The 25,912-nt window shown below is 38.0% G+C and overlaps 4 protein-coding genes across 5 annotated transcripts; all 4 read right to left on the reverse strand.

Annotated features, from left to right (window-relative positions):
• Nucleotides 1-6,834: 6,834 nt before the first annotated feature.
• On the reverse strand, nt 6,835-10,410 carry LOC103479630 (uncharacterized). The gene is made up of 7 exons (XM_008434176.2): nt 8,214-10,410; nt 7,943-8,103; nt 7,779-7,865; nt 7,584-7,625; nt 7,338-7,460; nt 7,168-7,212; nt 6,835-7,060 (listed from the first exon to the last, which is right to left on the reverse strand). Exons 1-7 carry the CDS (start codon nt 8,230-8,232, stop codon nt 6,923-6,925), a joined length of 615 nt encoding a protein of 204 aa, XP_008432398.1. The 5' UTR covers nt 8,233-10,410; the 3' UTR covers nt 6,835-6,922.
• A 97-nt stretch (nt 10,411-10,507) lies between these two features.
• On the reverse strand, nt 10,508-17,714 carry LOC103479629 (schwannomin-interacting protein 1-like). Its single transcript, XM_008434175.2, has 7 exons — nt 17,592-17,714; nt 15,738-15,847; nt 12,748-12,865; nt 12,422-12,628; nt 11,945-12,068; nt 11,620-11,713; nt 10,508-11,535 (listed from the first exon to the last, which is right to left on the reverse strand). The coding sequence occupies exons 1-7, from the start codon at nt 17,619-17,621 to the stop codon at nt 11,484-11,486; spliced, it is 735 nt and encodes a 244-aa protein (XP_008432397.1). The 5' UTR covers nt 17,622-17,714; the 3' UTR covers nt 10,508-11,483.
• A 1,825-nt stretch (nt 17,715-19,539) lies between these two features.
• On the reverse strand, nt 19,540-21,161 carry LOC103479628 (uncharacterized). 2 transcript variants are annotated; one of them, XM_008434173.2, is made up of 4 exons: nt 20,889-21,161; nt 20,696-20,812; nt 20,505-20,623; nt 19,540-20,399 (listed from the first exon to the last, which is right to left on the reverse strand). In XM_008434173.2, exons 1-4 carry the CDS (start codon nt 21,130-21,132, stop codon nt 19,635-19,637), a joined length of 1,245 nt encoding a protein of 414 aa, XP_008432395.1. In that variant the 5' UTR covers nt 21,133-21,161; the 3' UTR covers nt 19,540-19,634. The 2 variants fall into 2 exon arrangements, with proteins under 2 accessions (XP_008432395.1, XP_008432393.1); XM_008434171.2 differs by having other exon boundaries at nt 20,696-20,815.
• A 1,751-nt stretch (nt 21,162-22,912) lies between these two features.
• On the reverse strand, nt 22,913-24,512 carry LOC103479627 (leucine-rich repeat extensin-like protein 2). Its single transcript, XM_008434170.2, has 4 exons — nt 24,096-24,512; nt 23,853-23,990; nt 23,667-23,785; nt 22,913-23,471 (listed from the first exon to the last, which is right to left on the reverse strand). Exons 1-4 carry the CDS (start codon nt 24,361-24,363, stop codon nt 22,947-22,949), a joined length of 1,050 nt encoding a protein of 349 aa, XP_008432392.1. The 5' UTR covers nt 24,364-24,512; the 3' UTR covers nt 22,913-22,946.
• Between the last annotated feature and the right edge of the window lie 1,400 nt (nt 24,513-25,912).

The following is a 25,912-nucleotide window of genomic DNA, read 5'->3' on the forward strand; positions in this document are numbered from 1 at the left end:
CAATATCAAGAATTACATTATTTAAACTTCAAAAGAACAACAGACATTACCCTTCTGGAAATGTTCCAACAAAAGCCGCGGGGAGAAACATTCCCATTTCTCAACTTATTTTACTCTGATCAGTAAACACGCAAATGATGTCTTAACAATGGTCAAACAAGGGAATGCGGTGAATTCATAAAGTCAGCAGTTTCAGTCATAAAACAGAAACATTAGCAGGAGTCAGGAGATCACAAAATAATGACTTCTTAAAGTTCAAGCATGTTCAAACAATATCCGCGTCATTCGTCCTGRAGGGGCCCGCTCGTCCTTTGCTTCCATCCTTAATGGTCTCTTCGTAAGTCGGGAGATCTTTACAGTCCTCATATGTGGGCAGATTCACAGCTGCAGCAGAAGCTAGAGGTGGATCAGCCAAGGTGTCCCGCGAACAGCTCTCCATGAGCATTTCTTGTGATAGAGTGACCGGCGGCTGTCCGTTTAGCGGCGGGCTGTGCTGCCTGGATTTGGAGCACAGCATCCTCTGGATAAARTATCCCAGGGCGAAGAGGAGCAGCATGATGAGCACCCCGGAAAGTTTCCGGGTGACCATGGCGATGTTGTAGTAAGTCTTGTCCGCGTGAGGTTTGCAGCAAGGGACGGACGTGGTGTTTTTACAGCAGATCTCGTCGTCCCTGCAGATGCCCAGTTCGCATCTTCGGTAGGAGGAAACAAGTGTGCGGGTGAGGAGGCAAACACTGAAAACTATCAGCGATCCGCATCTGTTGGAAAACATGTCTGTTGGGATCGGAACCGGAAAAACAAACAAACAAACAAACAAAAAAAAAAAAACTCTCAAGCTCTAAAAATCTACGAGTGGATGAATGATGCGTCGAAAGATTCCCGGATTCAAACATAGAAATAGAGAACCAACGAGTCACCGCATGCCCAGAGGAAAAACAAAGCGACCAGATTAAGTTTGAGCCATACGTGTTCAACAATTGGCAATCAGCCAATTTTTTTATTTTTATTTTCTTTCCAAAAAACACTACTCCAACAAGCCCGGCTTGAACTTTTTATTGTACTCAGAAGTCCTTCCGATGTATTAGACGTTCAGTGTGCTGGTAAGTCGTAAAACCTCTCATGGACATAATTTCTAATTGAGAATTGGACTCGTGGAAACAAAGAAAAATGGTCTTCAAATCCAAAACAGCTTGAGGAAAGCCATGTCGAGAAGAGTTGTGGGATTGTTTCAGGACCACGGACAGCGTACACGCCCTCCAGAAGGAAAAATAATAATAATAATAATAATAATGGGCGGGGGTCACGCTGTCTGTGGCGCTGACGTAGACTTTTTCAACAGCAAATGGTCTAAAACTCTTCTCTGGCAAGAGCGCAAGTAAGATCCATTTGCAATAAGGTTTAGTATTCACTTGTGGGTCAAGCTGGGTCAGAGCAGTGCAATTCGTTGATCCACTTAGACTGCGACGTCGATACAAAGCACAACGTGATGTCCTTTTACTGATGGGGGAGACAAAACAACAACAACAAAAAAAACACTACTCATTGGACAGTTTCTCAATTTTACAAAAAAAAAAAACCAAAACAATAGCGCTGCACATATGTTTTTCTAATTCTGCCCAGAAAAAAAAGAGAAAGGAGTTAAATCTGTATGGGGTCGTTTTACTGGCAATGCTGAAGCCAGCATTTTGTGTTACATCATGGAGCTTAGCAAAGATAATCGATAAAGTGACTGCGTGATTAGGTTGTGGGTTGTAATGGCAGGAAGTGGCCCTTGAAAGCATGTCTGGATGTCTTCTAAATTGACACGAGTCAGTATCAAGTTACTGCAGATGAATCTTTGCTYTTGTCAGAGATGCGTTGTTTGTATCAAACAATGCATTCTTTACATGTATACACTTCTCTCTCTGTGTGTGGTTTCAAGGGAATCCAATGCTAAATAAAATGATATGGCAATTTATATCAAGGCCCATAAACTGGCAGGAGGTTAGTGTTATATTACATGTTGCACAATAAAAAAATGKGACTAAATATTTGATCTTTACATGATTATCCAGGAAATTCTGTGGTGTAGCCTTAMAGATTGAATGAGGCAATGGGTTTCTGYTGTAACCATTGGGGTGTTGGTTTGAGTATCCACCCTGTCCATTTCAGTTGTGTCCATGGGCAAGACACTTCACCTGCCTTGTCTGCTGGTGGTGGTCAGAGGGCCTGGTGGCGCTGACTGAATRGCAGCCTTGGTTCCACCAGGCTGCATCAGAGCAGCKGTGCCAATAATGTAGATAACCATCAGCAATTAATGGGTGAATGACTGGTGTAAAGCACTTCAGGACTTGATAGAGCACTCTACTGAGCTTTGCTGCTGCCCTGTGGCCGACAGCTGAGGCTGGACTCCCCCCCCCCATATGCTCTGACCAAAGCTTGTGGGCTGCTTTGCTCGTGAACCTCGGCTGTAGTCCAGCCGACCTTCTGTAAACGTGGAAAGTGAATAAATATACAATGAGCCACCAGGACACGATTCGTCGCAGGTTGTGATCCATTCTAAGAGACCTTCTGAAGATAGTGGGCTTTCAATCCACTGAAGATATGGTCGCAGCTGCAGGTGATTAAGGCTCCTCCGACACACAGGGAGGAATATTGATGACCGCCACCAGCTCTTTATAAGTGTGTTTTTCCTCGACTTTGCTCTGGATAAAAGTTCATAATGAATTTTTTTCTTTAGCATATTTTTTTGTTGTTTTGTTATTTATTTGTTAGTTTCTGCTCATAAGTCATAAATGCTGTATGCTTAAAAGTCCACAAGATGGCAACAAAGCTGCATGACATTATTTCTTGAGTTTACAGGGACGGTAAATAACCAAGAATAATACTACCAGTTTGTAACAAACATAACCTACCTTGTTATGACTTTGAGGTTTTTCAAACATATTTGTAATAAAATTAAAGTTGGGTTGTCTGAAGACAGAAATATTGATAATTAAACAACTGATTAAGTGCCCATAATATTGTAAAGCTTCACAAATGCTGCTTAACATTTTCTTTATATTTTCACAGCTTTCATGTATTTTTATTTAATTTTAGGTTCAAGCCACTGGGCTTGGCAGAGTTGCTACTTTGGACTCATGTAACTGATAGATTATTTTATTTTTTTAGACATTATTTGTGTAAGAACATAATAGCAATATTTGACCATGATATGTGTTTGGTGAACATAAACGAATAAAAAAAAAATCATGTCTAAGTAGTTATTAATAGACCTTAAAGTCCAAGTTGAAGTGCAAGTCCTCTGTGATTTCAGCATGAATCAAAATGAAAAAAAATTTGAAAAAATATGTTTACCAAAGATTCACTTCTTCATTTGTTTCCTTTTCTCAATAAATACACTTTTCAGTAGACCAGATATAGAATTTAATAAATTGCATTTTAACACTGGAATGGTTAAATTGAATAACTTCCTTGTTGTTTTTCTGAAGACCATAACCATATGGCAGTTAGATGAAAAAGAAATTCTGTACATTTAGAGCACCATGTATGATTCAGTATTGTAGCAACTTTTTATAACTGAGATTCCTTGCAAACATTTTGTGAGATTGAAATTAATGAATGTGAGGCTGATGAAAATTTCTAAAATAAAATCATAATGTGTATTATCGCAGCAAGTAAAAATGTTTCATAATTAACAATTATGGAATTACAGGGGATTTCATATGTATCTCCTACATGTACATCTTGATTGCTTTAGTTTTTTTTTCAAGGACAAAATAACTCATTTTTGAGTTGTTTTGTCCTCAAAAACAACTCATTGCTATAAATAAAATAGTTTTTAACAGTTAGATATAAAATTTTTTACATCTGTGGTTTCTGCCCAGATATAGCAGCTTAGTATCACTTAATATGGTGAATAAATTTGCAGTAATAATAGATTGAATTTTATATCTTGAGTACTTGACAGTTTTTTTGTTTCTTTTGATATATTTTCAGAGATTATATCGCAGGTCCCTCTCAACCTCAGCAACCACAAACATCCTATGAGCTTGTTCACACRACAAGGAAACAATACAAACCAAAGCTGACAAAACAAAACCAACTATTCACTTTCAGTACTGTTTTATGAATAACAGGTTGCAGACCTGCACATTTGAAACATCCTTCCCGCAACTAACCTTAGTTTAGTCACTCCCAAGGTTGGCACATCATGGGATGCATGATGTGCATCCCATGATGATTCTCACGAGTGGTATTTTAGGGCATCCACTGGGTGATGTACAGGACATAGTTCTCTGGTAAAAGTTGTCGATAAGGTGGCGCCTTAACACCTCGTTTTCATTTTTCTGTAAATAAGAAAGTTGCCCTCTGGATTACACTGGATATTATCAATATAAAGCCAGAATGCTGGATGAGAGGAACTAAAATAATTTTTTTCTCGTTTTTTGTAATAGTTCTATTAAAACCCCAAAGCCTTTTACAGGGACGATTAGACTTATCGGCTTGTAAGACACTGGACTTTCCAAATGATGCATGCGTAAGCACAGCTAAGCCTTCAGGGTGAATTAAACAATCAAGGTAGTGGTTACAGGAAAATTCTTCTACATAAAAGTTATCATGTGTTTTATGGCAACCAAATCAACAAATGATTGAGAGCGTCAGCTTAAACAAATAAAGGTCTTCTTGTAAATCCTAGGTAATGCTTGTAAACATCAACGTAAAATCAAATATTATTAATCATAATGCTAATAATATTAATATCAGTGACTGTTAATCAATTAATGTTATGTTTAATTGATACTAATGAATGTATATTTATTCATTAAATATTAATAAATATATTACACAATATATTGATCTGTTTACTACTAATTGATGAATTAATTACTATTTATTAATCAATTAAGATTGATAAATTAGTATTAATCAGTATTATTTTATTAGTATTAATCATTATTAATGTATTAATATTAATTAGGAATTGAACAAAATAAAAAAAATAGCTTTATTATTTATTAAGGTGATATTACTATTATCACCTTCCTAAAATAAGGACCTCAGTCATTTTTTGCCTAAAGTGATTTTTTTCAAGATCTTAAAAAAAAAAAAAAAGAGCTGGTGATTTTATTTTCTCTTGACAAAAAATAACATTGGTAATTATTTTAGGAAGTTGATAAAAATCACATTTTTGAGAAGCACAGATGACTACATTTACAGATAATTAAAAATTTTAATAAGCTGTGATTTTCAAAGACTGTTTTGCTCATTAGTAAATGACAAAATATGTACATCATGGAAGACTCGAGATGATTTTTTTTCTTTAACAAAATGATATGCTGTACTTTGATTGTTCTTAACTTTGAGCTTCATGAGCTGCTGAGCCTCAAACATTAATAATACCCCAAGCAAACTTTAACAGATTGTAACTTTAATGTGAGATTTTGTGGTTAACTTAAGTAGTTTTAAAACAGGTGGCCTGCCTCAGTTTAATTCATGAAGATGAATTAAACTCTGTAGGAGGGTAATCCTTGCTTCCCACAGAGGCAGCCACCTCTGACATCATAGGTCTCTCTCAACCTCAGCAGCCACAAAAAAACCAAATATTTACTTTCAGTACATTTTTTTTCAGTAACAGACAGTGGATAACCTGCGCTTTCGAAACATCATCCCCTCAACTAACCTACGTGCACAACTTACAGGTCAAGTTGCTCATTTACAGACTGTTCATGAATCTTATGACTGGGCTGGTGAATTCAGAATTATGTTCTGAGAAAATGAAAGCTAGTATGTTCACACTTTAGCTCCTCAACATAGGAAAGGAATGTAAACAACGCCACAGACTGATGCTAAGTCTGAATACTAGTCTAAATCAAGAGAAATCAAAATGATTTGCTATAACAGCAGTTTAATATGAGAATGAAGTCTGGTGTTCAAATTCTTTTGCACATAAAGATGGCCAATGTTAATGGAAGATAGGTGAAGAAAAACAAAGGACAGTCCTGAAAGAACTCATGTTAGAGGCTATGAAAGACTATAGACTGGTGTGGAAGTTCACCTTCTAGCAAGACAACTAGGCTAAATGTACAGCCGGAGCTGCAGTGGAATGTTAAAGAATATTAATGTGTAAGTCAAAATTCACACCTAAATCAAATTTCAAATCTCTGGCAGGAATCGAAAGCTGCTGTTTACGTGTGCCTCCTAGTCGGTTTTGCTGAGCATGAGCAATTTTGTGAAGAGATAAATAGTAGTAGTGTGCAGAGTCTTTGTAGTTGTGGTTGCACACAGATACAGATACATATTCAGATTTTAATTAGCTAAAAAAATAAATAACCGAAAATTGTGTGTTATCTTACATCTGACACTTCTGCAGGATTGTGGTTTTAAATGTGACAAAATGTAAACACTCCAGAGGGGAATGCATTCTTTTGAATGGTAATGCACAGATTTTTTTTTTTCTTTTTATAAAATTTTGGTTTTATTAACTGTAGTTGCCATTTTTGATTCCAAATTGAATCATTCTGTCTTACAAGGCGAGCGAGAATCAATTATTTAAAAACAAGATAGAACATCAGGTATCATGCAGGAAAAAAAATGTTTATTTGATCAGTTTTAGAACCAAGTAAACAACATCACCATAAATAGTTAAAATAAATAGTCCCGAATAAAAAAAAAATGATTACATTATGTAAATATCACATGTTCCAAAATATACTTTATAAAAGTACACTGTCACACATCATCTTGATGTTAAATAAAATCATCACAGACTTGCAAAAAAATAATAAATAATATTCCATTATAAAACATAGACTTCAGTGTTTCTTTTAGAGCTGGATTTTCTTTCTATCTATCTTTTTTTTTTTAAGTAGCATGGTGCAGTTTAACTGTTTGAGAAGTGGTTCCTTGCTGCCTGTTTCTTGCTCTAGCGATCGGTGAGGCTTCAGGTAGTGTGTTCACCGAGGTTCATGTAGCCAATGGCTCGGTTGATCGTGATGGTGCGGACGTGGAAGCCTTTCATGATCTTGCAGAGACGCTGCCGTTGATTGAAGCCGTTGGTGCTCGAATGGTCCTCAGAACCCTGAAGAAATACAGAGGCATTATTAGGGCTTTGTGGTAGCGGCTCGTCTGGTAAAGTTGTGCTTGGGTTTATCAGAAATAGTTTTTGAGTGAACAGCTGAGGCTTACCTCCTTTGAGGTCAAGTCTGTTGGTAGAGATGAGATGAAGCAATTCTGTTGATTACAAAATAACAAAAAAAAAATTACTTCAGTTTTTTTTTTTCATAGAGTTCAATTTGTAGTATGTACAAAGCAACAAGTATCGGTTCAAAAAGCAATGGTGATAATGTTTGACAAACCTCCATGAGCTCTCTGAGGGGGAGGAGAACAGAAGAACCAAGAGTACCGTCAGAATCCGGCTGATTGGAGAGAACCTGGTAGTAGTAGCTCAGGTCCTTCTCGATGTTTGTCAAACATGACTTCTACATGGAAAGACAAGAAATATCACCTTCAGACTCAAGAAAAGTGACGCCTTGAATTCTATTGACAGAAAAAAGTATATTTAATCACATAAAACTTTATTAGGTAGCTATTTAGATGCCTACCCGATCAAACGCTGATGTAGTTTCCCCAGAGCACACTGAACCCTGTGGGACAAACAGTTTACAAAAACCCATTAAAACCACTTTCATAAAAAAAAAAAGTTGATATGCAGCACAACTTTTGTGATTTCTCTTTATAAATAAATTATTTGAATGTCAAAAATACCGCCACGCAATGTCAACGTTTATTGTCTGTACCTGTGGCAAACACACAGTAGACGTGTTGGTCTCCAAGTTCAGCTCCATGTTGTGCCTGGTGCAGTTCATCCCACTGAACATCCTCGTCTGTTGGGAGCAGAGAGGTTTAGCTCCCCAAACACAGCAACAACAACATAGAAGTCGACCTTCACCGAGTCACCTACCGGATCGTCCGGTGCCAGAAGATTTGTGATGTTTTCCAGAAGCATCCTTGCATAAAAGACACAGGAGTCGGTCGTCTGACCGCTGGGCATCAGTGGCAGTGACCGGCTGACCACCCATGTAGAGCAGCTGAGTGCCAGGAGCAACAGCCCAGGAGTGAAGGCTGGTAATAAAAGAAAAATAAAAAATAAATAAACACAGAGTAATGTTAAAAACTCTAGTTTTCTAATTATTTTCTTGCTGAGATACACAGAGAAATCACTTGATACTCACAGAGCTTCATGAGTGGCATCCTGGACTTGAGTTGAATTCTCTGAGTGTATCTGTCTCAACTCAGGCATCCTCAAGGGTTTTATACCCTAAGTAGGGATTTTCTTATCTTTTTTTTTTTTTTTGTTTATTTCTTGAAACTGAAAGTGCTCTGTCACACCATCCCCCCTTTGGAGCCTGAATGTCAGGGTGAAACTGGAAATAACATTAGCAAATCTGTGAGTTACTCTTGTATTAACCATTGACCTTTATACTGAAAGGAAGGGCGATAATATTATTTGATGCTATTTTCACCCTCCACTGCCTCACAATTCTCCATTCAAAAATCTTCAAAGCAAAACTGGATGCATTTCATTTCTTGTAAGAGAAAAGAAAAAGAAATAAATTATGAAATAAAAAAGGGGTCTAAAAGTTGATGATAAGCAAATATTATTACAAGAACACACATATGTAATTGTTACACGAATAACAAATAGTATAATGTTTAATTGTGTTTTTAAAATGAACTTTTGAAAATTTTTATTTCACACAGCTGCATTGAAATATGTTGTGTACATTTTGGAATGTTTTATTTTCATTAAGGCGATCTGAGCAAAGTTGGTCAAAGAGAAAAACTTTACTTTGGGCCACATTTTCACGTCATTAAAAAAAAAAGCAGCAAATAAATTTTAAAGAATGAGACGTTCTAATTGAATCACTTTTGTGCAGACGCTCTTGAGCTTTACAAGGGCCAAGCGTCACTCTTTTATTGGATGCAGTTGTGTATTATGGTTATGTTGACCCTGAAACAAAAATCCAGGCAAAATAATAAAAATAAAATTCTCATGAAAGGAAAACTGAAAATGCTCCCTTTTTATGGTATGACATATAGAATAAAATGTTTCACATTGTTTCAGACTTTGAACCAGAACAGCTCAAGTGCGTAAATTACAAAATGAGGAAATGACCCTTTAATGCTATTCATTACTCTAGCACACAGAGTGCAATTACACTATTGTACAGCCATATTCAATAAATTGGAATATTATTGAAAGTTAATGCATGTCAGTAAATTAATTCTAGTAAAACACACAATAACACTATAATGATTAATTACACACAGACTGATGACTGTGGGTTTACACTTAGGATTAGAATATTACATTAAACTAATAAACATACAGTTATAATACAGAAATGTGGGCTTCATAAAAGTATGTTTAATACCTGGTTAAAGATTTGCGCAGTTTTCAAATTGTACTTTTAATCAGACAAACAAGCCTCACTGGAATTCACAGTTTAATTTATTTGAATAAGACTGAACGTCTGTCACTCTGTTACACTTTTTTTCTTCCAACATTCTCTCGAAATGCTGTCCCAACAAGCAGCCTTTCCGGGATAACAGCCATCACGACGTGGTAATAACCGTGCCCTTTCTCGCTTCAAAATATTAGTCTCATTTGACACAACTGGTGTTATGCCTAAATTACTGATCTCTACTCTTCTCAATAGCAGTTCATTTATTTTGCCAGATAAAGTCACATGCTGACAGTATGTTGCAGGTTAGATTTAATCTTGATCAGAAATCAGTATTTGCACTGGTGAACAAGATGAATATTCTGTACGGGAGGTTCTGTTCTTGGTTCCTCGTTGCTCAGGGCGTAAAATTGCAAAGTCAAATTTCTTATTAGTTATGCTCTACACAGTACAGTATTTTTATCGGTTCTTTGTTCTATAAAATGCCACTTTGTGTCATGCATAATACTGCTCCTTTAAATAACTACATTTAAATTCAATAAAATATGCTACAAATGAATCTTTTAAGCTAAATTTGGTTTTCCCATGGCTTCTTATATTTTTTACTCATTCTTGTTTATAGGTATTAAGTGCTTTTTCAACCAGCATTATTGAGTCCATGAAACATCCAATCAAAAGTGTCTTCTTATACGTACAACCACCTTTGTAACTAGTCTGATTTTCAGCCCAATTTTCCCTAGTTGTCATTTATTAATGTCTGTCATTTTTTTGTAGGTTACCTAGTTATTCTCATCAGAGTGGTTTCCCGCATGCTTCCTGTAACCCTTTTTCAAAAGTTGTCGCACAGTCAGAAGCGTGAATGTGTGAATGAGGACAAAAACCCAGCAGTGGCTGGTTTTTAAAGTACGAAATAAATGTGTTAATGAGAGTTGACGTCATGCTGCCTTTCGGTTTCAAGGAAATCGCACATTCTATTAGTGGTTTCTGAGGAACGTGAGACTTTCAAAGCACCAGTTTTGAACAAATTCTTCTGAAATCCAACTGAATGCAGCTCACTTCAGTTCACAATTGAAACATTTATTACTGGATTTGTTATTACAATCGTTGTACAGTACATTTCTTAATGAAGCAAACAATATAAAGTTCATCTTTGTGTGAATAGACATTCTTAGAAAGCTGAGTGTGGAAACACCGAACATCTAATCGATTTAATCCTTCTTTAAATAAAGTCTCTTTAGACATGTACACACATAAAATAGATTATTCTCTGACTCTTATGTGCTAATATGGAACTGACATGTTTTATGGTCGGCATAAGCAAATAAAGCATAAAACATGATTTTGCATATTTCCTATCCGGAGGTTTTGTACTTTTACACGACTCCATTTTTATTTTTATTTTTTTCATTAAACTATCTTGATGTTCTTACACTATCGATAGAAACAAAATGATAAAATCTGTTGCAAGCAGATGCTAAAAGTGAATTTCAGTAATGAAACGGCTTTGATGCAGTGCTCATAGTGGAATAAATGATACACTTTACAAATACACAGAGCACGTCAACAAAATCAAGCGTTTGGTGCGGCACACTGAGAGGTTTAAATCAATGTCCTAAAAGGAAAAGGGAAAACAAGGGTGTAGAGTTGTTCCCAAAAATGAGAGTTCTGTGCAAAAATTCACCAAATGTTAAAAGAATGACAAGAATACAAATGGGGCAACAGGGTTCCCCCCTATCCAAACAATCATACAACATGACTTATCTCTAGTGGGAATGAGAAACCTGCACCAACTCATTTGTGCCCATTTTTAAATTAGTGACCTTATTCTCTTTTGCCTTTGGTTTGGGGCTTTTCAGACTGAGTCACACGATGCAATAAACTGCATGCGTGTTCATGCTATAGGTCTGTTTTTTTTTGGGGGGGGGTTTCCAAACATCATGACCATGGCTCGAGTTAGTGAAAACACAAAACACAGTCAACAGTCTGTGGTATGGGAGGCTGGATGGCGTGCAAACGGACACATGTGGATAAGGAAGTTTATTTAGAGACCGCTTTCTCTGTCTGGTGCCTCTGATGGCTGTGCGCATGCCTGCAGCAGAGAAGAGCGAAAGTTAAAGACACGTAAATTCACTCATTTGAAACATTGGATCTCTGCTACAAAGTGGAAGAATACCTGGTTAGGTCCTCTATGTCCACCAGCATAGCATCTTGTTCCACATGCAGCTCGTCCCTCATTAGTAACAACTGCACCAGCTCCTCGTTTAGATCTGCGTGAAGATAATAAAAGTTTTATATGTCAGAAAGCCCCTAAACGGTGCCAACCGAAAATAATTTTGTTTACTAATATGTTGCCCACTAAAGTACCAGAGCAAATTATGATATGACTGCCTTTAAGTATCATTGACATAGGTAACCACAAAATTTGGAAGGTCATGGAAGTCCCATTTCTCTGGTGTCTAAGAGCTTGCATGCATGCTTGTGTAGTGTGACGTACTCACTCTGAATCTGTGAGTGCAAGTCGTTTGTTATGACTTGGAGCTGTCCCAGACTCATGTCCCGYATGTCCCCGTGCTTCAAGTTCCACTTCACCAGCCCCTCACTGATGTGGGGCAGATGAGGGAGCTGAAAGACGCATACAAACCAATTGTTGCGCATCAGAACAGTAGCAAAATCGAGTCGTTTTCAAGAATTTGTCAACTTCAAATGGGCCTTGCAAATATTCCCCATCTATAAAAAAGTGGGACAAACATGCTGGCCTTCACTTACCAGGGGTTTTCTCTTGCATCACACACACACAAACCAGACAATTGACAGTTTACTGAAGCCCAGCAAGTCCCTAATGTCATCTTTATTGTGTTTACTGTAAGAGCAGCCATTCCATTTCCATCTAGTTTCCCCTTTTCATTTGCTGTGGATCTTTTATTGTCTTATAAAAAGGCGCAGCAATAACTCTTATCGCTTTCTCGCTGACTAACCAGGTCGGCAACAGGCGAACGTCTATGCAGCTGGATTTGCCTCTCCACCTCCACCTGCATGCGAGCCATGGGTCGAGCCAGTGCCAGCGCCACCCGTGCCTCCTCCTGCAGCCTTCTCTGCACCCGCCAGAAGCCGCTGCAGTCGTCCAACGGATCCGAGTCCTCTTCCGCCGTGTCCCGGTCCGACAGCGACGAACTCTGCTTGCTCTGCACGGGAAGCGGGGGAATTAGTGGAAAGTCGCAGCAGCCGGGGTGCGTTTTTATGCAACTGTGATGCGTGAAGAGCGCTTAGGGGGATGCCTAAGGGAGTATCTGCTGGTGCATACCATCGGTGACAGCGGTGTGTCCAAGCTGGTCTCGGTCCTACTGTCCTCAGCATCGCTGTCTTTGTCGCTGCTGCTGTCGTTGACGAAGCAAACCTGCAGATTCACCCCGCTCTGCAGCCTGAGACGAAAAATAAGAAAGGTTTTTAGTCAACACCAAAGTTGGAGTTAAAAGGGAAAACTTTTAACTCCATGTGCATTCTCTCTTTTTGTTTTTGCACAAGACGGCAATAAAACCTCAAAATTTGGAAGATTGATGTCTATTGTTAGGGAAATTAGATATTTAGATWAAAAAAAAGTGAAAGAAGAATCGTTTCTGAATAGATCCACAAATAATAGCTTTTTCACCACCAATGGCTTTGAACACAACATCAACAAATTTGGCCTAAGCTGTAGAATGTAGATTGCAAAAAAAAAAAAAGTAAAAACATAAATGTTAAAGCTAATTAATAGATAAATCAGGAATAATTAAGCATATGCAGGGCCTTAATTGAATTCCCAGGATCTAAAACAAATTTTTAGCTCAAGCTATCACGATAAGCATTAGAGAATGAAATTGAAAGTAATTATCGCGAAAAAAAAAAAAAAAAGCTAAGTTGGTTACCTCACAGCGTCCCCCAACCACAGCTTTTCCAAACAATAAATGCGCTATTCATTCAATATCTCACCACGACAACCCCCTACTGAAAGGAAACCACTCAACAACCAGGATCAGAACAATTTGCTATACATCCCACAAACAGGATGAGGTGGAGCTGGAATTTCCACTTAGAGCTAAACCCTATGATAATGTACCTATATTGGGGGTCACGTGGCTCACATACCACAATCCCAGTTTAATGGATTGCATCACGCATCACTTCTCGTTTCACAGAGCGCTTCCTCAAGTTAACGAGAAAGAGTAAACTGGGTGAGAGGGTAGGTGTGGTTTGGGTGTTAGGTAAACAGGGTGGAAAATAGTGTGTAGAAGTTACAAGAGGTCAAGGCTGTTGTTGACCAGAAATGACGAAACAGGTGTTATGAGTTTTTGTGTGCGTGTGTGTGTGTGTGTGTGTGTGTTATTAGCCATGATGTCAAGCAACTCCTTCCACTGCATGCCTTCCAAAACCTCAATTACAAATGTGAAATGTCAGTTTTGGGGGCAGTAACAACCATCATGTTGCTATGTAAATAAAACCAATGAGGCTGTGTTGTTGAGGTTTTTGTTATAAAATCTTAACTGACAAAAAAAAAGGATTAGAAAGGAAACTGCTGACTACAAAATGGAAATGTGAAAAAAATAACTGGAATGGGGAGATAAAGAATGATTGACAACCAAAACAGGCAATGTTTTCTGATCAAACTATTTTCCTCTGCAAAATGTCAGAGGGTAAATATACACCCAGTTGCTCACACCAGTTCTTCCCAAACTTGAACCTCTTTGTTCTGCTTTTCTTGGAGGGATTCCTGTCCGTCTCCTTGAAGTGAACCTGACCTTWCAGGACKCGTTTTACTTTCTGTTCTACCCTTCCGTCTGTTAAAATCCAACAATTTTTATTTAAACATTTTCTTCTAAGTTMTGTTCTGTTTCTCACAAAATACATTTCCACAGAYRTTTGAAGCTGGAACTGCAGAGGCTCAGTTGGTAGCACTGTACCAACATGTTTAKCCTCTGAGGACGCTGAAGCTAAACCCTATGATAAATCTAACACGCTATRATAAATAGTATCCTTATAGGATAAATGTRTTGGATGGATGGAAGAACCTATAGCATAGGTTTATCAAAAATTAGCAGAATACTTTAGGTATAYTAGGAATATGAATCATTACTGTAAAGGATTTTGTTTTTTATTAGTGCTCACTTTTGRTCTGCATTTAAAATATTAATCTGCACAAATAGGGCCCATAGTGATATTGAAAAATTAASTTCCAAGAATGAAATATTTTGTTACACATCATAAAATAGTTTTAAAATACAAAAAAATCAGAAGGCAAGATGACTGTTCACGAAGTCCTATAGTCATATTAATGGAAAACTGAATAGAAGGAAAAAGCAGGAATGGTAAGCATGGGATAGGATAAACATCATCCTTGAGAGACTAACCTTTCCATCCTTTATAAAATTTGTCTTATGTGATTAGATTTTTGAAAAAGCTAAATTTTTGCTGTTGCCAGTCATGAGCAAAAACAGAAAGATGGATTATATCATACAATGTCACTGCCCTGACTCCCTGTTTGTAAAAATATACAATTTAAATCCTTATTGGTGTTCTATTAGGCACTATAATACCTGAATGTATTTGAGATTTGCTGTTTTGACATAGACACCTCAGGTCATCAGACCATTTAGTCAGTTCATTGAGGAGCAGAACTGAACAAGAAAAAAAAAAAAACTGAAAACAGTATGCAGAAACTGTTGGCTTCTTTTAATCAGGACTGAGGAAAAATACTATTTGCAACATCTGTCAAGTAAAGTTCAGCTATTACTTTATCAGCTTTTTTTTGTCATGTTTTAACTTCTTATTTGTGGTCTCGGATCAGCATTTTAATGTTTCTTTTTACGCTTGTCTCTGTTTTTGCACAGGAAGTGACACTGTGACTTAGCTCGTTTTTATATTGATATGTTTTTGTTCTTGTTTTGAAAAGTCAGTTCTTAATAGGGAAGTCCTGGAAAAAAAAACAAAACAAAACAAAACAAAACAAAAAAAAAGGTGGCCAGATGTTGGTCACTGCCAATATTGAACCAAAACTGATCAGGAGTTTTATTTGCAATATATGTTGAATTCGTGGAGTAAGTAGCATTAAAGAGTGATAAAGTATGAAGTCAGTGTAAGAATGTATACTTAAAAACTTCACAAAATRTTAATGCTACCCTACCCCCTTTCTCAAGTTAGCTACCGACAGTTTCAGAACAGTAATTCTGTTAGATTTAGTAAAAAAAAAAAAAAAAAAATGTATATTGATCAAACTCAAACCAAACACACACTCACTCACAGACACAGATTAAAACCCACCGAGAGGACGGGGTGCTCTTGCTGCAGCTGGTATAGATGACAGGCTCGTCGTCATAGAAACTGCCGAGGGCAAGTTTCTGCCTGATTGACTCTCTCTCATTCCTCTGAGCCTACCAGGAAAAAAAAGAAAAAAAGAAAAAAAAGAAGCACGCATGAATGATAAAGGATATTAATAAAAGTGTGGTTCCTACACTGTCACATCCACTCATCTGCCCTGGACATTAGCAGGGACTGAGCTGATTGGTTACAGCTACAAAGGCTTTACTAGCAATAATAATATTAGGGATGATGAAAGGTTTCAAAAATAGTGTTTTTACCCTTTCAAGAGGTTATGTTTGGTAGACATTTCTTCAGTGAATTAAATGATAAAGATCTGAGAGTTTCAGTTTCTCAGATGCCTCTCCATATATAGATCGGTAGATCACAAGAAGTCAGATCTGAGCTGCTGTTATGAATGAATATCAAAGRTATTAACTTTATTTTGTGTTACATCAAGACTTTCAAAAATGACAAAACACRAGAAACCAGCAGAAAAGGTAAGAGTGCATAATATATTTTTTTCTACAATTTGTATACTTTTTATTTTGATTTATTCATTAATTCATCTTCATGTGAATTGGATTAATGCTTACATTTTTCTTAATCTTTCACTTTGTCATTTTAAAGAAACATGTTATTTAAACACAGACYTGTGGTAAGTGCAGTTTTGATTTTTAACTGAAGCAAAACCCACAATTATTRAAAATCTAAATTCCCTGCTGGAGAGTTAAACGTCCACTAGATGGCACTCTTCTATTGATTTTTCTATATAACTGAATTGTGCATTACATTTTCGCACTGTTTGAAAAAAATTAAAAAGCAAGGCTAGCAACTTTATAAATTGTACACATGTGCTAAAAAGGTTTTCTCAGCTCAAACACCATCAAATGATGTATTTCTCAACAAGTCTTGCCTAAATTATATTCAAGGATCCCTCAGGTATAAGCAATAGTTTGCAAGGAGTCACAAAGGTTTTCAATGCATCAGGCCGGTCATACTCCAACATTGTTATTTGAGACAGTTGTTCACAGCTTCAACTCTTTAGCTCTGCTCAGCTTTCATGTCATTCCTTTTAGATTTCTACACTTTTTTTTTTTATCGTAATCCTGTATGGTATGAAAGCTGAGGAACCCTTCCATTTTGGAGAAAGTCCTTTTATTTTTAGTCTTGGAATCAAATTAGAGTGCAAGATTCCTTTGAGCACCAAAACAATCATCTCAGGGACTCTAAATATTTAAACAAAAATCATATCCAAATTCAGTCAGACTCRCACAAAATTTTATATAGCTGCACCTCAGGTTCTGTGACGCACATTCAGATGAGGATGTGATGTCAGAGCATGAATCAGGTGAGAGTCTTTACAATTTTGCTCCCCCACAACAGATGGCCAGATGTCCCCCCACTTCCTCACACTAACATCATTTTTCACCTTGAAACATWGTAAGCACATATTGATGAATGGAATGGAAAACACCAGACACCACAGTGATGCCGAATAACCACCTCAACCTATTTTTAGCCATCAAGAGTGCRATTTACAAARGACAAGTGTCACTACAAAGACGCAAAAATGATTTACGATCATGTTAATCCAGATAAGGATTAAATTGATATAAATAAAAAGTGAGAGATGCACAAATCGGAATCACGTGAAAACATCCACTCCCTTTTCAGACATCCAACTCATCCATTATGGCTGACATCTCCCGCTGCACACCCATTACGCAGATACCTATCCCCCATACCTGTGAAAATCATGTGACAAACACTCTGCTCTCAGAATCCCCGCACCAACGCAAACCCAAATCCACACACCTGGTAAACGCGTTTCTCCTGATGCACCATCTTCTAACGCATCGTACCAACACGGCCGTTCTGCCCTTCTCTACACTGCAGTGGAGCTCTCGTATACTGCAGGTCCATGCAAGGAGAGGAGAGTGAGGGAGGAGAGCATGGGGAGGGGAGAGGCATCAGAGAGTGAAAGGAGGAGGAGGAGGGGTTGAAAGTGTGGGAAGAGACAGAAGCAGAAGAGGAGACAGAAATGGTAGAGAGTGGGAGAGGCAGGGGAGAGATAGAGCTGCCACAGTTTTCCTGATCTGTTATCTGTGCCTCCATCTTCCTCACTTGCGTTTAGCCTCCATCTTTCCTTTGCTGAAAATAAAAACACAAGATATGTAGATTTGGTGAAGGAGTCGAGTTCCAGGTGAGTCAGACTATGTACTGTTCTGTTCTGACTGCATTACTGGAAGACAAAACAACGAGAGAGGCCCTGATTCATTTGAAAAAGGTTCTGTAACAGATGATGACGACACTAACACGGCCTCCTCTTATGTCCAACTTCTTGTTTCCTCTCCAGTTTTTGTGTGAACGGATTGAAGCACAATCTTCCATAAAAAGAGAGAGGAGGAAGCGGATGATGCATCTGCTCAAACGTACTAAAAYGCTCTGCCCTCAGAGTGCTGTGTCACAGTGAAGCAGTGGGTCGATCAAAGCATCTTGAATCATCATTCATCCGTCATCTGCACAGAACTAAAAATACCCAGCATACAGAGGGAAATTCTCTCCAGAACATGTTAACTTTTACATTTATATTGTGCGYACATATTTGAGAAGCTGTAACTCGGTCACTCACAGAGATGCTGGACAGCCTGGATCGTCCCCCACAGTAACAACCTTCAGCTTGTGGCACCAAGATGTCCTGGACTTCATCGGCCCAGCTGGGGCTCTCAGCCATGCAGCGTCCTTCGTGGTGCTGAGCATCCCTACTGCCGTCACCGTCCTCCCACCAGTGGCCTGGTGTGTCCCCTCTGAACATTTCTACTTCTGCCAAATTCACATCATATCCTTCCAAAAAGGCCAACTGTATGGAACAGTCAAGAAAATTTGGGGTTGAAGGTGAAATTCAAGCAATATTTTAAGATAACAAAAAAAAAACATACCTTCGACTTCCAAAAGCTCTTCATAAATTTGAATTACGTATACCAACCTAAATCCATCTTGTTTAAAAGGGTATTTAGGATTCTTTCTTGGAGCYCAGTACCACTCAAAACAGCTATTCCAAGTGACTATGGAGAAACAAAAGATGTACCCTGTTCCCAGAGTGTAGTGTTGCACAGTCTTCGCAGTCACATGAAGCCCAGTTTCAGTGAAGTGTAAATGTTCCTCGTTCACATGCAGCATCAGAGGGCGCCCAAGGGAGAGAGCACCATGCGGAAATGTATAAAAAGAGACAGAATGGGGTGAACACGCACATGTTCTGCAATATAAAGAGTAAAACACCTGCTGATTAGTCAATTAGAATTAAACTTAGTAATTTAAAAGTAGCTATATATATATATATATTCACATGGCTAATTTGGATTACAGTTTAAAAAAATTACTCAAATTTGAACATTTTAAAGGACCAATGAGATTTATATCTTATAGTCAAACCTTAGTGTAATTTTACATTTTGAAGTCAAGGCTCCAAAATTTGGAACAAATGTAGAGGCAGAGTTTTAGAATATAAGATTTACACTCATCTGGAGATTGACGTCATCTGGTGTTAGTCGAGTTTGGAACCCATTCCCCGATGTCAATATGCTACTGGCTAGCACGTTTAAAATCAGATTTTCAAAACATACAGTTGATCAAGAGTGCACCCCAGTAAACAGCATCTTTCAGTAAAATATTGAATTAGAGTTCTGGTTCCCAGCTGGTAAACCCCTTAAAGCTCCACCAAGGAAAGAAATTGTTTCACCTTAAAAATTCTCCAGACAAGACATTGTTCAAAGTTAAACATGTTTATTAAACTCTCAGGAGACCCAGGCACCTACAAAGRAGAACAGTACAACTTCCGTTACAGGAGAGCATTGCCACTTATCTAGGAGTTATGTCCTCCCAGTCAAGGTATGGATCATCTTGGCTTGCGGTGTGATAAAGCAAAGGGAATGACTCCCAGAAAGAGTCAGGATTTTCTGGACTTWGGTATCCAGAGCTGATCTGCGGAGACACATTTTGCTGGTCGTCTGGCATATCGTGATGTCCAAATGACATTCTTGGAGCAAAAAACAGCCTGTCGAAAGGTCCAGTCCTTCTAGCGTATGGACAGTAACCGCTTGGCATGYTGACTGTAGTTGTTGGCATCGTGGTAGTAAAGTAATCCATGAAGTAGCGGTAGAAGGGGTGGTTAGCTACCTGAGGCTTCRGAGCTAGTTGGGGATACATTTGCCACACTGGATGTCTATAAGCATGGTAATAGGATTGCAGGGGATGAGACTGCTCTTTAAGGTAGCGAGAATACAGTGGGTAGAGTGCAAGGAGTCTTTTCCAGAAGTAGGGATTTTTGTAAATTGGGCGAGCTGTGATAGCAGTGGTCGTGGTGGGATGAGGCGTAGTGGTCGTAGTTGTAGGTGGCGGGGTATACAGGCAGAGTGGATAACGTTTATGTGGACTACAAGGAAAATACATGGGACGCCATCTTGAATGGCGTCTCATACGATGAAGGCTTAGGGAATCGTGAGGCAAATCATCTTTTAAAGGAAGAGCAGGCTCTGTTGTGTTAACCTCAGCCATTGGAAGCATGCTGCAGGTTAAATTAATGCCACTCCCCCTCCATCTCATTGTGAAGATGTACGTCCCATTCTGAAAAATGGAACAGGTCAAATTACACAACGCCTTCTGCTTTTACACTCAACCGTGGTGATGCAAGTTTGGAGTCCAAAAGGCAGTGGTAATAAAATTGCTTACCTCTTGTAAAACTGTACAGCTGTCATAACGAACAAGTAGAACAAGTCCAAGCTTKGTCTGGTTCACCAAGACACCACAAGCTTCAGGCACCTGGTTAAGCGGTACATATTCCGAGTTGCCTRCGAGGAAAAGCCCATTAAGTTAGCAGAGTAACTTTAGACAATTTAAATAATTGCAATACAGACTCCTACCAATGTCCAGTTGTAGCTCAGCAGCACCCAGGCCCATCACTTTGAATTTCATTTTGCTAGGGCCACAGTGAAGTGAAGAGTTAGCAGAGCTCCATTCATCTCCCATAGTCACGCCAGCTTCTGTCACACAAACACACAAAAAAATTAAACGCTTATTGGTAAATTACAGTTAGAGACATGAAAAGTGGCTTACCATTGGTGTCAGCTTGGATTGAGGAATCATTTAATCCCATTTTTGGACCAGCAGCCACAGAAGGAGCCGACTCAAACTCTTTTCCACTAAACGTAGCATTTTCCACTTCAGAACTCCTCCCCACCTTAAGTGCTTTAGTTAATTCTCGCCAGCTAAAAAATGTTAGACCAAGCACTAAAGAACACAAGAGCAGTGCAGCAGCTATTGGTTTCCATTTTCTACGCCACACACCACCTTCCATCATAACAAGGAAACACAACAGTTCAGTATGATGGATAATGTCTCAGTCACACCTTTTAAATAGTACATGCAATCTAAGAGCCAGGTGATTCAATTAAGGAATCAACCAATCAGCCACAGCTCACCCCCTGTTGCCAATTAGGTTCAAACTGGTGATTCTTTAGCGTTTGCTCCAGATTATACCCTTTATTTATCTGCTCAAAAGAGAGATCCTAGTGGTTGGATGCCATTAAAATCAAGAAGAAGAAGAAGAAGAAGAAGATCTTAATGCTGACAAGAACATTATAAACCATGACCACATACAAATCAGCATGCAATTCAAATAACTTTAGCTGTAAAATTTGGTAGGGTACCAAAAGCTACTCTCAAGAGTTGCATAACTTTGAAATGTTTTTACTCAAAAAGAAGATGCAAAAAAAAGTCATCCAAAACATGAACAAAGAGTAAAAAAMCCCTAATATTTAATGAATATTCTGACTGAACACTTTGATCACGTCTGTTTCSCATTTATTGAAAGAAATAAACCCACRGGTAAATAAATGTGAAGAAATTAATATATTCAGAAATTAACCAACAAAGGCACAAGAAACCAAGGTCTAAATTTCAGTTATCAATATAAAGCCTATGAAACCAACCAAACCTCAGATGGCAACATGGACAYGTTGCCGTTTGAGTATATCTTGTATATATACTCTAGATTCACTTGCCCTCCAAACAGCACAGCAAAGTTCAGATGATTAACATTGAAACGAGAAATCTTGCGTACTGTGATCAGAAAAAGCAGACATCAAACTGTGGGTACAAGGAAAATACATGGGACGCCATGTCAAATGGCGTCCCATGTTAAGTAAGTTGATTTACTTAACATTACTCAAGTAAAAGTTTTGTGAAATGTAACTTTTTTAAAATTACAAATAAAAGTAACTGATTACTCTCCACCTGTAAATATGTATGATTTTTAATTTCAATATACCAAAAAAAATCAGATTTTTTTTTGTATTCAAACAAGTTTGGCAACATGGTAATTGTATAGTCATCAATACGATGGCACAATAAAGGCCGTTGCTATTAGTTGATTTTTTTTTACCTTCCCTTTGGTTATGATTGACAGTGCYGTTTGCTCCCATTGCTAAATAAATTAAATCGATCCATAAACAGTGACATTACTTCCATAAACAGTGTGACATCTACATTTTTGTGCACATGCGGGTCGCTTTGTGGTCGTAAACCGTTCACAAGTCACATTTAATTAGTATGAACAAAACCAAAAAAGAAAACTCGGCAAAAGAATTGGAATGGAGCATCAAGACAATTGTGAATATAGCCCAAACCACACATAGATAGAACTTTAATTTTATATTTTGGTGGTGACAGTGGGAGTTTGTCCTGCAATATAATAAGTAGAGACATTACAATGAAACGCAGACATGTTTCATTGGAATGTGGGGCTGAATAGAGTGAGCATACAACTAGTTTTGTCCCAAAAAAAAAAAAAAAAAAAAAAAAAGCCTTGTTCCACCCAATCCTGTCAGAAGTAGGACTCGAGAGCTGAGCGATATTTCATTGGTCTTAAACAAGATGGACATCACGAGTTACCCATGAATAATTGCAGTGAGACTGAGAACCACCTGATCCATTTTGAAAATACTTAATCTACCCAGAGTTTTATTTTTAGTGTACAAAATTTTAAATCACAACATCCCAGCTTGTTAGGCTTTTGGGGAAGCACTGAAATACCCCCTATATGTCAGTATGAATTTACCTGAATACAAACRAATCACAAGTTGTGTTTTCAAAACTTTATTTTAAAGCTTCACACTAGCCGTTATGAGAATAAAACATGTGCGGAAAATGTTCATTTGGAACAACAGGAAGGTACTCCATGGGATATAGCYGTCCAGGGGCGTCAGAAGGACCTTGGGTAGGTTCAGGAGACTCTGTAGTTTCAGATGAAATTGCTGTCGTTTTCTGTCCTGAAGTTGGAGACTTTGGAGGTTTTTCAGTTGGATAAGGCAAGAAGGGAGGGAATTCTGGAAACTGAGGCCAGTATGGGACAGGGAAATACGGTGGAAAGGGAATCTGAGGATATGGGACTTTAGGTACCGATGTGGTAGGTGGTGGGGCAGTCGTCTGAGGTGGCAAAGGGTGCAGATACAGGTATAAGGGAAGATTTGGATGTTGTGGTACAGGTTTTGCAGGTTCAGCCAGTGCAGGGAAGAGATGAGAATAAAGGTCAAAGTAAGGCTGGCTGGGCATCTGGGGAACCTTAGTTCTTGCACGTTTGGGACATAACAGAGACAGAGGATGGTCTTGCCAGAGTAGTGGTAGCATGTAATTTCTTCCCTTGTGATTAAAAAAAACAAAAAAAAAACATTACATTTGAACAGAACATTACAGTTGCTTATTTCATCAAGTTTTATGCAGAGCAGTATCTGCATAAGAAATCTCCAAGTTCAGAAATGTATCCCAACATCTTGCAAAGTTAAGCAAGACAGTTTTACTTTAACACAAGCCATTTTAAAGCAAATTATGGGATACCTGCTGAATCATGTTGCAGCCATCATACGGAGCAATCAGAACAAAGGCCATTGGGCTCCCATGCATTCTGTAGCCACATTTTGGAGGGACCATGGCCAGAGGCATCGGGGGCTCATGTGCTGTGGAGTGGGGGGATATTAATATCCACTACAAGTGACAAATTTACTTTGAACATGTTCGTTTTACCTTGCTCCACTGCAAGCTGTGAAGCTCCTGGTCCAAGTGACCTGAACTTCATGTGATCACCAAAACAATGCAGAGAGGTTGCTAAGGGGTTCCATTTCTCCTGGGAAGTCTCTTCCATGTCAGCCTGCTGAGACCAGCCTATGAAAGAAAGGGAGGGAAAAAAACAACTGTCACTCAAGATTCAGACAATATAGTCCAGGCTGGAGACACCTTCCTTATATTAAGTACTTGTGAAATACGTACCAGCAAAATCTGCTTGATAATCAGTTTCATCATCCACTGAAGCGTTTTTAGAGTGCTTTTTGCTTCCATAGGGGACCTCAAAAACCCTCCCGAACACGATTTTTCCTTCTTGAACTCGACCTGAGGGAGGAAAACCAGTTTCTCTCTGCACGATTCGTCTCTGAGATTTCCTCAGTCGAAAGCAGTCTGTAGTTTTCACCCAGTAACACGTCAGAATAACAACTGCAGCCAAACAAACAGCGGGATTTTTAACTTTTTCTCTACCCATCGTTCAACCCTGCGCAACTTCTGTAAAGTATTGATTTGTCACGCCTTTTTAAAATAACTTGTCGTTTTAAGGCAAAGACAGTATTTGCTGCACCAGCCAATGAAATGGTGCGAGAGAACGCGGCGTGTAATCAGCTGGGACTGGCTACACCTGATCACCTTTTGGTCTGAACAGTTTCGTTGCCATTGCGTGGCTYTTTAAGTCACAACTAAATTTAGATAATTTAAACGCTGACGCGTTTGCACAGCATTTCAAACCAAGAATGGAGCCATGAAGTGGCAAATATGTGTAAWAAATAAAAATAAAAAAAATAGTAATGTAGACAACCAGGTTTCATTCACAAAGAAAAAGGCAGCTTTATTTAATCTACAATCATGTAAACGCGTGTGATTCATTAAATGCATCATAAAATTGACATTTGAAAATCAATAATTTAATTTGAATTAATGATTTTTTTTTATTTTTACTCACATTGGATTATTTCATAATTTTCTTCATAGATCTTGCATAATCAATGTCGAAATGACTACTGTATGATCAAACAGAGCCACATTTCTGATTGGTCAACCTGCAATGTTTGTCCTACGTGCTACCTTCATTAGATAAATTCCTTAGATGACACAGAACTGTGTAATAATTGCGTTTTAAAAATATTTTTGTGATATATTTGCATATTTATATGAATTATGTAACTGAAAATATTGTATTACCTGCTGTTTAAAAAACAGTTTCTTCAAGACTTTTTTTTCTTTTCTAAATGTACTATTTGTTTGATCTATAAATTGTATCACACCAAAAGTGCAATATAAAATTGTGATAATTTAATGTGTGAACATACTTAGACAAATACTCTTGATGCACCATKGCATACAGTTTAGACATTTTTTCTGCTTGGGTAACATCACTAAAAGAACACTACATGTGGTTGTAGCAGTGTTATGATCTCAGTTTGTGTTTCTTCAGATGGAACTGTGTGCTTTGTGTAAACGAAATCAAAATGAACTAACAATAGTCAGTTTTGACTCAAAACCTTCCACCGTATGGTTGAAGGTAAAGATCAAGATTTTGTTTTCTCCATCCAAAACAAAATTTAAAAAAAGGTCTAGGAATAGTCCACAGTTCAGAACTAAATCTAAAAGTTTAGTTTTGAAATCAAAAAGTTTAAAGAGGACTCTAGACAGATATTTCTACAATTTGACAGATTTGGAAAATGTTTGCAAAGTAATGTTAGGCCAGGCCTAARAAGATTGGAGTATTTTTAAAAATTTGGTATTCAGTGAAGTAAGGAAAATAGGATAAAAAGTCAACACCTTTGCAATAGTTTATTTGCAGCACATTTCAGAGCACTGCAGCATTTTAATCATGTGTTAACTTTTGAGACAGTTATGAGATTCTTTCTGAGGAAGGAGGGAGTTCYGTATACTTGTGGCAAAATGAACACCATTTACAGTGGAAGTAGGTCTAAAAATAAAAGTTCTTTGAACTGGCACTCCCCAACTTTACAATTTTYYCTCTGCTTCCATCTAGTGGATGACTAAAATAAGTGCAG

Source organism: Poecilia reticulata, linkage group LG17, assembly GCF_000633615.1.
Source record: "Poecilia reticulata strain Guanapo linkage group LG17, Guppy_female_1.0+MT, whole genome shotgun sequence".
Lineage (NCBI taxonomy): Eukaryota > Metazoa > Chordata > Actinopteri > Cyprinodontiformes > Poeciliidae > Poecilia > Poecilia reticulata.

Coding starts and splice junctions, on each gene's coding strand:
- LOC103479630 (XM_008434176.2), bottom strand. Junction 7,626..7,778: donor CTACTGTGTGTTTGCCACAG/GTACAGACAATA, acceptor TTTGTCCCACAG/GGTTCAGTGTGCTCTGGGGA. Junction 7,213..7,337: donor CCCTCAGAGAGCTCATGGAG/GTTTGTCAAACA, acceptor TGTAATCAACAG/AATTGCTTCATCTCATCTCT.